This window comes from Oncorhynchus masou, chromosome 6 (genome assembly GCF_036934945.1).
Source record: "Oncorhynchus masou masou isolate Uvic2021 chromosome 6, UVic_Omas_1.1, whole genome shotgun sequence".
NCBI classification, from domain to species: domain Eukaryota; kingdom Metazoa; phylum Chordata; class Actinopteri; order Salmoniformes; family Salmonidae; genus Oncorhynchus; species Oncorhynchus masou.
In genome coordinates, this window is record NC_088217.1 from 21,240,659 (window position 1) to 21,254,923 (window position 14,265).

Below are 14,265 nucleotides of genomic sequence, written 5' to 3' on the forward strand. Positions count from 1 at the left end.
TTGTCTGAAAAACACTTGATGACATGGATAGAGGCAGAGCAGAGCAATACTGTATAATATATTTGTTTATTTTGTCATATGAAAGCCTACATTGAGAATGGACACACAGCACTGAGTACTACATAATATTCTAAGAATGCATACCACAAAGTACTTAGGACACCTGTTTTTTTCCTTAACATAGACCAACCAGGTGAATCCAGGCAAATATTTTTGATGCATTTACTAGTGTGGGTTAAAAACTAGTTCAAAAGTATCAAGTATGAAATAAGTATAGGAGGCAATTGACAAACATGTATTGCTACATAAGGGATAATTGCAAATCATTTTTAAATACTGTGATTAAGAAAGTGTGTGACATTTAAAGTCCAATTACTTATTCCCATGATGCAGAATTAAGAAGACCTGTCTTCTCTCCTAGTTTCATAGATAGTTCTCCTTTACAATCCAATCAGGACTGTTGACTTTCAGCTTGCTTCTACATTGGCTCCACTGCACATTTGGTTGTCTGTGCTTGTGAGCTCTGGCTCAGTCCCGTCCTGATTCCTGCCTGGGCCCATATTCAGTGTCTCAGAGTAGGAAAGCTGATCTAGGATCAGGTCTGCCCTTTGTATAAAAGCGTATTAATCTAAAAGGCCAAACTGATCCTAGATCAGCACTCCTTTTCTGAGACGCTTTATTAATACGGGCCCTGGTTCTGAGTTCAGTATGAGAGCTGGGCAGACTGAACCGTGGTCAGGTGACAACATAGAGAATGATAGAGGCCTCTAATGGCCAAAAGGCCATTTTAGCATGAGCAGCGCTATTGAGGACTTCCACCATTTTAATGTAGTCAACTGGGTGGGACTTCCAACTTCGTTGGCTGATCCCTCTTGGTGACCCTGTTGGAGTCATGTGCAACAGGATCATCAGGAGGGATCAGCCAATCGTGAGGAAGAAAATTTAATACTTCAAAATGGAGATAGTCTTAATGCCCATGCTGTCACAGACGACCATAATGGCATTGATACAATGATGAGGCCTCTTTACATCTCTATGGGTGACAAGACTTACACAGCACCCTCCCATCCAGTGGATTGCAGCCATGGTCGATTGGCTCTGGGGAGAGCTGGGTACTGCAGACCTGAATATTGGGTGAATAAAATGGAAAAAGCTGTGAGATCCAGATGCCACAGCCAAAGTTTCCTCTGTGAAAAATAAAGTTATTTTATTATACTGTATTCTGTTCTAACACTCTATTTTAGATGTTTGAACTGTGATTGTGAAGGACCCAATCCCCAGTAATTATTGTGCTGATTGAGATCGGCACACACATATAGCAAACACCCATAGTACGCTATCATATTTAGAGCATTTCTCTTGTGACGACCCTCCCACTCTGTCTGCCGTATTTCCTCTTTGATGTTTCCTGATTAGGATGCTGGTGGGCGGATTTGGGAGTGTCGTCAGCTACATGGGAAACACCTGGGCCCGGTGTCTCCCGGGATAAATACACCACTTCCCCATTCATGAAGGAGACTCTCTATGCAGACACCTTTATAGATTTTGTTGTGTTTCTTGGTTGCTTGCTTTAGCATCTTTCAACACCCTGCATTATCACCTCCATGCCTGCAAAACACTCACTTACACTACTAATTACTGATTACACACACACACACATTGTATATTATACTTATTTAATAAATATATATATTTTGCTACTCCTTATCTCCCTTTTGTTACGGGCTTTGAGCCGGTTCGTGACATCCTGAACTGTACCTCACATCGATAGCAGTCAACGTGAAAGGAGTGTCCCAGGCACTCCACGGTGTAGCTGTCTATGCCATCCTCTCTTGGAATGATCAGCTGCTGGCAGGCACTACACTGGGGAGCATATTTCCTTCACCAGACAAATCAGAGCGAGCACAGTGTTTCATCATTGTGAATTAATTATCAAATATTTTCAATTACAACAACATCAACCCCATTTAGTAGCTCTCATCAAGTGATCCTGATATATGAGTGTGTCAGAACTTGGAACAGAAGATGGAGATTTGTGTAGCTATCTGTGTGCCTGTAGTAATCCTGGAGGCTTAGCCTTTTGTTAACAACACTGTGATCTCAGATTTTCAAAAAATGCTTTTCAACCATAGCTACACAAGCATTTGTGTAAGAGTATTGATAGCTAGCATAGCATTAAGCCTAGCATTCAGCAGGCAACATTTTCACAAAAACAAGAAAAGCATTCAAATAAAATCATTTACCTTTGAAGAACTTCGGATGTTTTCAATGAGGAGACTCTCAGATAGCAAATGTTCAGTTTTTCCAAAAAGATTGTGTAGGAGAAATCGCTCCGTTTTGTTCATCACGTTTGGCTAAGAAAAAAAACAGAAAATTCAGTCATTACAAAGCTAACTTTTTTTCCAAATTAACTCCATAATATCGACAGAAACATGGCAAACGTTATTTAGAATCAATCCTCAAGGTGTTTTTCACATATCTTTCGATGATAAATCATTCAGGGCAGTTGACTTTCTCTTCTGAACCAAATGGAAACGTGCATGCACCTGGAGATTACACAATAGATTCGACGGAGGACACCGAGCGGACACCTGGTAAATGTATCCTCTTATGGTCAATTTTCCAATGATATGCCTACAAATACGTCACATTGCTGCAAACACCTTGGGGAAACGACAGAAAGTGTAGGCTCATTCCTTGCGCATTCACAGCCATATAAGGAGACATTGGAACACAGCGCCTCCAAAATCTGGCTCACTTCCTGTATGAAATTTCATCTTGGTTTCGCCTGTAGCATTAGTTCTGGGGCACTCACAGACTATCTTTGCAGTTTTGGAAACGTCAGAGTGTTTTCTGGATGTGAAACGGCTAGCTTAGTTAGCGGTGGTGCGCGCTAAATAGCAATTCAATCGGTGACGTCACTTGCTCTGAGACCTTGAAGTAGTAATTCCCCTTGCTCTGCAAGGGCCGTGGCTTTTTTGGAGCGATGGGTAACGATGCTTCGTGGGTGACTGTTGTTGATGTGTGCAGAGGGTCCCTGGTTCGCACCCGGATATGGGCGAGGGGACGGTCTAAAGTTATACTGTTACATCTACATAACCCCACTATTTCCTGGCAACAGGGGGCTCTCACGGGGTGGTCGTGAGTGGCTATGAATACGTATGTTAAGGGATTTTTTATCAATAATGACTATGTATACATTTCAATCAGGACTGACTAATCAGAATACTATTATGTTACTGTATAGATGTATGAACTTTATTTTAATCATTGTACTGAATATAATGTGTGTAATTATAATCAAGAATTAGAACAGACTGTCTGTTCCTTGGTAGAAACGAATGAATTTATAGTCAGACTGGCTAGAATGCTTATCTACACAGGGAGACCTTGGCCTGGTGGAAAATGATCGAATGAGGAATGATGTAGGAAGGCTTGTGAACTGTACTGCCATTGTATCTGAGTGGAGGAGGGACGGGACAGTTTAAAACCTATGACATCATTTTCAGTTTATAACCTGTTGTAAATTGTATCATGTTCAGTACTCTCGAGAATAAACGCTATTGCTTGATTTTGAGACTGGTCTCCACCCATTTTATGCAAATAAGTGTCTTACAAGTCCTTAGAAATGGGCTGAGTGTATTAGTTGAATTGGGTAATAAACATATAGGAAGTTAATTCTTCTAACATATGACACTCAGTGGCTATGAATACATGTCTCTAAATCCCTGCATCAGGGGTACATTCCTCTACTTCACCCACCTCCTCAAATTCTTTTTTTTGTGAAGAAGGATGGAGGTTCTGATTTACTCTGCTACATGCGCCGAGCATGTGTCCTTGGTGTGCAAGGTACTTGGAAGACTGTTGGAGCATGACCTGTACGCCAAGGCAGGTCGTCTCCTTCCTAGGGAGGGGTATCGCATTTCCACATCAGGGGTGGAGATGGAGAGTGACCGCATTGTAGCTGTGCGTAATTGGCCGACTCCCACCACGATAAAGGAAGTGCAGTGATTTATTTTTTTAGGGTTTGCCAATTACTACCGGAGATTTATCTGGAGTTTTGGCCAGGTTGCGGCGCCCATTACATCACCGCTGCGGTGGTCGGCTGAAGCGGACAGGGCTTTTGGGCAACTAAGAGCTCTGTTTACTTCGGCTCCAGTGCTGGCCCATTCGGATCCCTCTTTGGCATTCATAGTGGACGTGTCCGAGGCTGGGATAGGAGCCGTGCTCTCACAGTGCTCGGGTACGCCACCGAACTCCGCCCCTGTGCTTTCTTCTCGAAGAAGCTCAGCCCAGCGGAGCGTAAATATGATGTGGGGGACCTGGAGTTGTTGGCTGTGGTTAAAGCGTTGAAACATTGGCTTGAGGGGGCTAAACACCCTTTTCTCATCTGGACTGACCACCACAACCTGGAGTACATCCGGGCAGCGAGGAGACTGAATCCTCGTCAGGCAAGGTGGGCCATGTTCTTTACCCGTTTTGTGTTCTTTACCTGTCTTACAGACCAGGTTCCCAGAATAAGAAGGCAGACGCACTGTCCCGGCTGTATGACACAGAGGAGCGGCCCATGGATCAAACTCCCATACTCCCTGCCTCCTGCCTGGTAGCGCCGGTCGTGTGGGATCTGGATGTGGACATTGAGCAGGCGTTGCGTACAGAGCCCGCTCCCCTCCAGTGTCCCGTCGGGTGTGTGTGTACGTTCCATCTGCTGTCCATGACCAGTTGATCTCTTGGGCCCACATGTCTCCCTCTGGTCATCCGGGGATCGGTCGGACGGTGCGCTGTCTGACTGGGAAGTACTGGTGGCCCACTTTGGCTAAGGACGTGGGAGTTTGTCTCCTTCTGCTTGGTGTGTGCCCACTGTAAGGCTCCGAGACACCTGCCCAGAGGTAAGTTGCGTCCCTTACCCGTTCCACAACGACCTTGGTCACATCTGTCAGTGGATTTCCTGACGGATCTTCCCCCCCTCACAGGGAAATACCACAATCCTGGTCATTGTGGATCGTTTTTCTAAATCCTGTCGTCTCCTCCCTCTGCCTGGTCTCTGTACGGCCCTACAGACTGCAGAGGCCCAGTTTGCGCACGTCTTCCAGCACTATGGGGTGCCTGAGGATATAGTGTCTGCTCGGGGTTCCCAGTTCACGTGAGGAGTTTGAAAGGCGTTCATGGAACGTCTGGGGGTCTCGATTAGCCTTACCTCAGGTTTTCACCCAGAGAGAAACGGGCAGGTAGAGAGAATGAACCAGGATGTGGGCAGGTTACTGCGGTCCTATTGCCAGGACCAGTCGGGGGAGTGGGCAACATTTGTGCCCTGGGCCAAGATGGCACAGAACTCGCTTCGCCACTCCTCCACTAACCTCTCCCCCTTTCAGTGCATATTGGGGTACTAGCCGGTTCTGGCATCATGGCATCAGGGTCAGACCGAGACTCCTGCAGTGGACGACTGGTTTAGGCGTGTGGAGGAGACATGAGAGGCCACCCGTGTCCATCTCCAGCGAGCCGCGCATTGCCAGAAAGCCTGCGCGGTATGTGGGGCCATTTTAAAGTCCAGAGGAGGGAGAACGAGGTATGTTATAGGTTACAGCTTCCCTCTGATTATCGTATTAACCCCTCGTTCCATGTGTCTCTCCTCAGGCCGGTGGTGGCTGGTCCGCTCCAGGAATCTGAGGTGCGGGAGGTTCCTCCGCCCCCTTTGGACATCGAGGGGCCCTGGCGTACATCGTTCGTTCCATCCTGGATTTGAGGCGACAGGTGGGGGGCGTTCAGTACCTCGGGGAGTGGGAGGGGTTCGGGCCGGAGAAGAGGTGTTGGGTTCCGGTTGCAGATGTTTTGGATCCTGAACTGCTGCGTGAGTTTCAGCGTCGCCGGCCGGATCGCCCTGCTCCTCATAGTCCGGGTCGTCTCGAAGCCGGTGTTGGCGCGCAACTGGAGCCGCGTGTCGGGGGGTGTCGGCGTGTCGGCGTGTTCGGGCGGTTTTCTAGCCCTCGCCGCTCCATTTTTTGCATATCCATTTGTCTTGTCTTGTTTCCAAACACACCTGGTTTTCATTTCCCCATTAAGCTACTTATGTTTAACCCTCTGTTTCCCATATTTTGTGTGTAATTGTTTTCATGTTAGGTGGTGTTAGTTTACACGCTCTACTTTTTTGTGCATTTGATTTTATGTAGTGCTCTCGGTTTTTGGATCTATAATAAAAGTGCGCCTGTTCATTATAATCTGCTCTCCTGCACTTGACTTTGCCTCCAATACACCATCCTGACAGTACCCGATTTGTTATGAGGGTGCCCAGCCCCTCTTGCTCCCCTGTAATTCGACCTCTGATATCAGATGTGAAAGGTGCCAGGCCCGGGTGGCATTTCTAAAAGTTACCAGACACAGTTTCACCCTTCACCTTACCCTTGGTCTCTACCATCACGAGCTGCTCCTCTAGACTGCCCTGGATACGCTGAGATGGTTCCTTCTGTTCCCCCCCACTAGATGGTGTGCTTTCGTCCAGCTGTCTATCCACTGCAGCACTCTGTGGGTAAAGGGGGATAAAGTCAAAGATTCTTCACTTGCGTGACTAATCATTTAGTTTTAGCACTCAGTCTCAAAATTAGATACATGTTGGGGTCCAAACCTTCTGGATGGAGAGGGAATAGGGTTACAGTTCATGGTAGTGGTGAAAGGTGCCCCAGTCTTGCACACTGTTCTTTGCAAAAAAAAAAAATCCCCAGTGCCCCTCCGTTCAGGCATCTTATTGGCCTGTGTTTTCATTGTTTCGAGTGAGAGATCGAGAACACAATGAGGCGACAGGGAGGTTCATGTTTTTCTGAGAAGTTTAGATAAAATCTTATTTCTTCTAAGTAAAGGGAGGCAGTGCCAGGCGATTGACTGAGAAAGGCCCGAAGACTCCAGCCAGCCGAGACTCTTCTCCATACTCCCGTCCAGTAGGTGGTTATGGTGCATCATGGCTCAGACCAACGGACTCTGAAACAGCTTCTATCTCCTGGCCATAAGACTGTTAAATGGCTAAAAACTACTGCCTCTCCCACAGACTATCCACACGGACTCTGTGCCCATCCACTGGTCTCTAACCACTCAGACGCACACACCTTCCCTGTCACTCTTACTCACATACACACACTCACATACACCCTCACTCACACACTCATTACTGACGCCACACACTTACAACCCCCCCACACCTATAGTTATGCTAAAATTATTATTATTGATTAGATGTATTATTACCATTATGCTGCTGTTGATTGTTGATTGCTTTATTATTACCATTAGTATCTATTTATCATGCTTCTGGTCACTATAACTCCTGTTTACATGTAAATGTTATCATTCAAATATTGCCAAGTATTTATACACTGAATATACAAACAAGAACACCTACTCTTTCCATGACATAGAATGGAGGTGAAAACTATGATCCCTTATTGATGTCACCTGTCAAATCCACTTCAGTCAGTGGAGATGGACAGGCTAAATAAGGATTTTTAAACCTTTAGACATAGACTGTATGTTTGCCATTCTGAGGGTGAATGGCCAAGACAAAATATTTAAGTGTCTTTGAACGGGTTATGGTAGTAGGTGCCAGGTGCACCGGTTTGAGTGTGTCAAGAACTACAACGCTGCTGGGTTTTTCACGCTCAACATTTTTCTGTGTGTATCAAGAATGGTCCACCACCCAAAGGACATCCAGCCAACTTCGGGAAGCATTGGAGTCAACATGGGCCAGCATCCCTGAGGAACGCTTTCAACATGTTGTAGAGTCCTTGCCCCAACGAATTGAGGATTGTCTGAGGGCAAAGGGGGGTGCCACTCAATATTACGGATAGCCAGGGACACACTCCAACACTCAGACATTATTTACAAAAGATGCATTTGTGTTTAATCAGTCCACCTGACCATAGGTAGAAGGGATGGCCACATGTTCTCTCGATAAGTGTGTGAATTTCACAATTTTCCTGTCCTGCTAAGCATTCAAAATGTAACAAGTACTTTTGGTTGTCAGGGAAAATGTATGGAGTTAAAAGTACAATATTTTCCATTGGAATGTAGTGAAGGAAAAGCAAAAATAGTAAAGTACAGATACCCCCAAAACTACTTAAGTAGTACCAGAAAGTAGTTTTACTTAAATACTTTACACCACTATACCCCTGTACATTGAATAAAGTACTGGCACTGACCTGTATAGTGTTCTTGCATTGTCCAGTTTCTTCAACTTATATTGTACTTCTTGTGTGTTTTTGATTACATGTTCTATTATTTTCTATATTATTCTTATTATTGATATTATTATCACGTCATTGTTGGTAAATTGCTCTGAAGAAAGAATTTTACTTTACTGTTTTACACCTGTTACACACTACAGAGTCTCTGTACACAGCTTTTGGCACCCATCATTATCAGTACATCACCGTGTGCATTGCTAGACATTACAGAACACATTTTCAACACAATGGTCATCATATGAGGTCTCGTCAGAAATATAAGTGGACCTGTTCTATAGTATTGTCAGAAGAAATCTAGAAGAAGAAGTCTGTCACCACTGAAAAATCCCTGATAATCGAGAATTTCATTAATCATTTCTCTACGGCTAGCCATGCTTTCCACCTGGCTAACCCAACCCCAGCCAACAGCTCTGCATCCCCGCAGCAACTGGCCCAAGCCCCCCCCTCCCCCACTTCTCCTACACCCAAATCCAGACAGCTGATGTTCTGAAAGAGCTGCAAAATCTGGATCCCTACAAATCAGCTGGGCTAGACAATCTGGACCCTCTCTTCCTAAAATTATCTGCCGCCATCATTGCAACCCCTATTACTAGTCTGTTCAAACTCTCTTTCAGATTCCTTAAGATTGGAAAGCGGCCGCGGTCAAACCCCTCTTCAAAGGGGAGACACTCTAGACCTAAACTGTTACAGACCTATATTCATCCTGCCCTGCCTTTCTAAAGTCTTCGAAAGCCAAGTGAACAAACAGATCACTGACGATTTTGAATCCCACCTACCTTCTCTACTACGCAATCTGGTTTCAGAGATGGTCATGGGTGCACCTCAGTCATGCTCAAGGTCCTAAACAATATCATAACCGTCATTGATAAAATACAGTACTGTGCATCCATCTTCATCGACCTGGCCAAGGCTTTCGACTCTGTCAATCACCGTATTCTTATTGGCAGACTCAACAGCCTTGGTGTCTCTAATGACTGCCTTGCCTGGTCCACTAACTACTTCTCAGATAGAGTTCAGTGTGTCAAATCGGAGGGCCTGTTGTCCAGACCTTTGGGAGTCTCTATGGGGGTGCCACAGGGTTCAATTCTCAGGCTGACTATTTTCTCTGTATATATCAATGATGTCGCTCTTGCTGCTGGTGATTCTTTGATTCACCTCTATGCAGATGACACCAGTCTGTATACATCTGGCCCTTCCTTGGACACTATGCTTACAAACCTCCAAACAAGCTTCAATGCCATACAACACTCCTTCCGTGGCCTCCAACTGCTCTTAAATGCTATTAAAAACTAAGTGCATGCTCTTCAACCGATCGCTGCTCGCACCCGCCCGCCCGACTAGCATCACTACTCCGGACGGTTCTGACTTAGAATATGTGGACAACTATAAATTCCTAGGTGTCTGGCTAGACTGTAAACTCTCCTTCCAGACTCACATTAAGCATCTTCAATTCAAAGTTAAATCTAGAATCGGCTTTCTATTTTGCAGCAAAGCCTCCTTCACTCATGCTGCCAAACTTACCCTCGTAAAACTGACTATGATACCAATCCTTGACTTCGGCAATGTAATTTACAAATTAGCCTCCAACACTCTCGTCAGCAAATTGGATGCAGTCTATCACAGTGCCAACCGTTTTGTCACCAAAGCCACATATACTACCCACCACTGCGACCTGTATGCTCTCGTTGGCTGGTCCTCGCTACATATTCGTCGCCAGACCCACTGGCTTCAGGTCATCTATAAGTCTTTGCTAGGTATAGCTCTGCATTAGCTCACTGGTCACCATAGCAACACCCACCCGTAGCACGCGCTCCAGCAGGTATATTTCACTGGTCATCCCCAAAGCCAACACGTCCTTTGGCTGCCTTTCCTTCCAGTTCTATGTTGCCGATGACTGGAACTAATTGCAAATATCAGTGAAGTTGGAGACCTATATCTCCCTCACTAACTTTAAGGGTCAGCTGTCAGAGCAGCTTACCGATCGCTGCAGCTGTACACAGCCCATCTGTAAATAGCCCATCCCAACCAACTACCTGCAGTGGGGCAAAAAAGTATTTAGTCAGCCACCAATTGTGCAAGTTCTCCCACTTAAAAAGATGAGAGAGGCCTGTAATTTTCATCATAGGTACACTTCAACTATGACAGACAAAATGAGAAAAAAAACTCCAGAAAATCACATTGTAGGATTTTTAATGAATTTATTTGCAAATCATGGTGGAAAATAAGTATTTGGTCAATAACAAAAATGTATCTCAATGCTTTGTTACATACCCTTTGTTGGCAATGACAGAGGTCAAACGTTTTCTGTAAGTCTTCACAAGGTTTTCACACACTGTTGCTGGTATTTTGGCCCATTCCTCCATGCAGATCTCCTCTAGAGCAGTGATGTTTTGGGACTGTTGCTGGGCAACACAGACTTTTAACCCCCTCCAAAGATTTTCTATGGGGTTGAGATCTGGAGACTGGCTAGGCCACTCCAGGACCTTGAAATGCTTCTTATGAAGCCACTCCTTCGTTGCCCGGGCGATGTGTTTGGGATCATTGTCATGCTGAAAGACCCAGCCACGTTTCATCTTCAATGCCCTCGCTGATGGAAGGAGGTTTTCACTCAAAATCTCACGATACATGGCCCCATTCATTCTTTCCTTTACACGGATCAGTCGTTCCTGGTCCCTTTGCAGAAAAACAGCCCCAAAGCATGATTTTCCACCCCCATGCTTCACAGTAGGTATGGTGTTCTTTGGATGCAACTCAGCATTGCAACTCAGTCCTCCAAACACGACAAGTTGAGTTTTTACCAAAAAGTTCTATTTTGGTTTCATCTGACCATATGACATTCTCCCAATCTTCTTCTGGATCATCCAAATGCTCTCTAGCAAACTTTAGATGGGCCTGGACATGTACTGGCTTAAGCAGGGGGATACGTCTGGCACTGCAGGATTTGAGTCCCTGGCGGCGTAGTGTGTTACTGATGGTAGGCTTTGTTACTTTGGTCCCAGCTCTCTGCAGGTCATTCACTAGATCCCCCTGTGTGATTCTGGGATTTTTGCTCACCTTCTTGTGATAATTTTGATCCCACGGGGTGAGATCTTGCGTGGAGCCCCAGATCGAAGGAGATTATCAGTGGTCTTGTATGTCTCTCTCATCTTTCTAAGTGGGAGAACTTGCACAATTGGTGGCTGACTAAATACTTTTTTGCCCCACTGTACCTCATCCCCATGTTGGTTTTGGTTTTTCTGCTCTTTTGCACACCAGTATTTCTACTTGCGCATCCTCATCTGTGTCACGACTCCGACCGAAGGACGCTCCCCTTCCCGTTCGGGTGGTGCTCGGCGGTCGTCGTCGCTGCCCTACTTGCTGCCACTGATTATTTCCTCCCCCTCCTTATGTGTTTATTGAGTGTACCTGTTTTGAGTTGGGTAATATAGTAGTGAGGCTTTATTAGTCAGCCGGCCCGCCTGGTTCCTTGTGCGGGATTAATTATTGTGACCTTCTGTTTGGTGTACTTGTGTGCACGTCTATGGGTTTCGTGTTTTTCCCATTTCGTGTTTTTTCCTGGACAGTTTAAGTCCCCCTGTTTGGGCCGTTTGTTTGTTTATTACGCCCTGTGTTTTCGTGGGGTTGGCTTATGTTCGCCGTTTCTTTGTGCATTAAAATAGCACTCCCCTGAACTCTCTGCTTCCTGTGCCTGACCTCTCACCCACTACACTCAGATCGTTACAATCTGCACATCTATCTCTCCAGTGTAAATTGCTGAATTGTAATTACTTTGCCACTATTGGCCTATTTATTGCCTTACCTCCTTACTTCATTTGCACACACTGTATACAGATTTTGTACTGTGTTATTGACTGTACATTTGTTTATCCCATGTGTAACTCTGTGTTGTTGTTTTTGTTGCACTGCTTTGCTTTGCTTTATCTTGGCCAGAACTTGTTCTCAACTGGCCTACCTGGTTAAACAAAGGTGAAATTAAAATAAAAATTAAAAATTAAAAAACATTTGAATGGCAATAACATAGCCTTGTCCCAGATCTGTTTGTGAAGTCTTGCCAGATCCTATGGTCGTTGTAATGTCATGGCTACCAATAGCCTGGGATGTAGAGTCAGTCTTACCAGTTGGTCAGACACGGGTGCTCTGTCTGAGGACACAAGTTGGAGGAGGGGGGCAGTTGGGGGCTCCTGCACGAGTGGAGGAGGCAGGAGAGGTGTAGGATCCTCAGTCAGCTCAGAATCCACAGACACGTGTGGAGGAGGCAAGAGAGGTGTAAGATCCTCAGTCAGCTCAGAATCCACAGACACGTGTGGAGGAGGCAGGAGAGGTGTAGGATCCTCAGTCAGCTCAGAATCCACAGACACGTGTGGAGGAGGCGAGAGGTGTAGGATCCTCAGTCAGCTCAGAATCCACAGACACGTGTGGAGGAGGCAAGAGAGGTGTAAGATCCTCAGTCAGCTCAGAATCCACAGACACGTGTGGAGGAGGCAAGAGAGGTGTAAGATCCTCAGTCAGCTCAGAATCCACAGACACGTGTGGAGGAGGCAAGAGAAGTGTAAGATCCTCAGTCAGCTCAGCATCCACAGACATCAAGAGAGGTGTAAGATCCTCAGTCAGCTCAGAATCCACAGACACGTGTGGAGGAGGCAAGATCCTCAGTCAGCTCAGAATGTGGAGGAGATCCTCAGTCAGCTCAGAATCCACAGACACGTGTGGAGGAGGCAAGAGAGGTGTAAGATCCTCAGTCAGCTCAGCATCCACAGACACGTGTGGAGGAGGCAAGAGAGGTGTAAGATCCTCAGTCAGCTCAGAATCCACAGACACGTGTGGAGGAGGCAAGAGAGGTGTAAGATCCTCAGTCAGCTCAGAATCCACAGACACGTGTGGAGGAGGCAAGAGAGGTGTAAGATCCTCAGTCAGCTCAGAATCCACAGACACGTGTGGAGGAGGCAAGAGAGGTGTAAGATCCTCAGTCAGCTCAGAATCCACAGACACGAGTGGAGGAGGCAAGAGAGGTGTAAGATCCTCAGTCAGCTCAGATTCCACAGACACGTGTGGAGGAGGCAAGAGAGGTGTAAGATCCTCAGTCAGCTCAGAATCCACAGACACAGGATGAGGGGGAGGAAGGAGCTCTGTGAGGAAGAGGTTCAAGAATTTTTTGTGGTTTTTGAGGTTCTCTGTATTGATATGAAAGTTGCAGTAATCATCATCACAAACCTGTCTGTCAACATGTTCTTTATACAATGTATGTATTTTGTTATCATTCATAACAATACAATTATATGTAAATGGTCATATCTAAACTTCTTCACAGCAAAAAATACAGATTTTGTAATACATGTATTGAATTCATCATTGGCTTTGATACACTGATTGGTTAGAGGTGATCCAATCGCTGATTACTTTGTTTTGTACAACAACCCTTACATGTATTGACTACTCCTGGTTACCTTCAGGACCCTTGTCTGCTTCTGTCTGTTGCTGCTGTGTGTCTCCCAGACCCCGGCTGAGGTCAGGGGTCACTGGGCTGGCTGGAGTTCTGGGCTCCGAGTGTCTGGCCAGGGAAGGTGTGGAGCTCTGGGCCCCTTTGTGTGTACTGCCCTGGGACTCAGATGGAGCCCTCTCCTGCCTGTGAATTGTGCCTTGCTGTGTGCCACTGACACTAAGTTTACGAGTGTTGCTGTCCTCAGGGCCAACCCGCATGGCTGTACGTGGCATGTCATTGGCGGTGGCGCTGTGTGTGCTGTGTGACTGTGGCTTTGTAAGGGGATGCCAGCATAATAAAGAAGGAGGATACCATCCTCTTCTGTGGAGTAGCCGACGCCATGATGCTGAAACACACATAATGCCACAGACCGTTGTCAGGTACAACATGAAACACACTAAACAACATAGTATAAGATTCAAATTCAATAAGCTGATTCAACTTCCCACTGTAAATAACACGTGAGGGACAAGCTAAACATACAGTGGCCACTATTGAACACACTGAGGACTGATGCTGGTGAATTCCTGTGAGAGGTGTGTGATGTGAATGCTTAGT

At 45.8% G+C, this 14,265-nt stretch overlaps 1 protein-coding gene and 1 long non-coding RNA gene across 2 annotated transcripts; both read right to left on the reverse strand.

Moving 5' to 3' along the window:
* Window positions 1-51: 51 nt before the first annotated feature.
* LOC135541556 (uncharacterized) lies at window positions 52-2,730 on the reverse strand. Its single transcript, XR_010455979.1, has 3 exons — window positions 2,547-2,730; window positions 2,244-2,354; window positions 52-1,879 (listed from the first exon to the last, which is right to left on the reverse strand). It is a non-coding gene; the product is annotated as an uncharacterized LOC135541556 (long non-coding RNA).
* A 3,628-nt stretch (window positions 2,731-6,358) lies between these two features.
* Window positions 6,359-14,049, reverse strand: LOC135541505 (uncharacterized). The gene is given in 5 exon segments (XM_064967822.1): window positions 6,359-6,517; window positions 12,344-12,409; window positions 13,269-13,354; window positions 13,673-13,962; window positions 13,964-14,049. Coding segments are annotated over 5 exon segments (687 nt in total).
* Window positions 14,050-14,265: the final 216 nt, after the last annotated feature.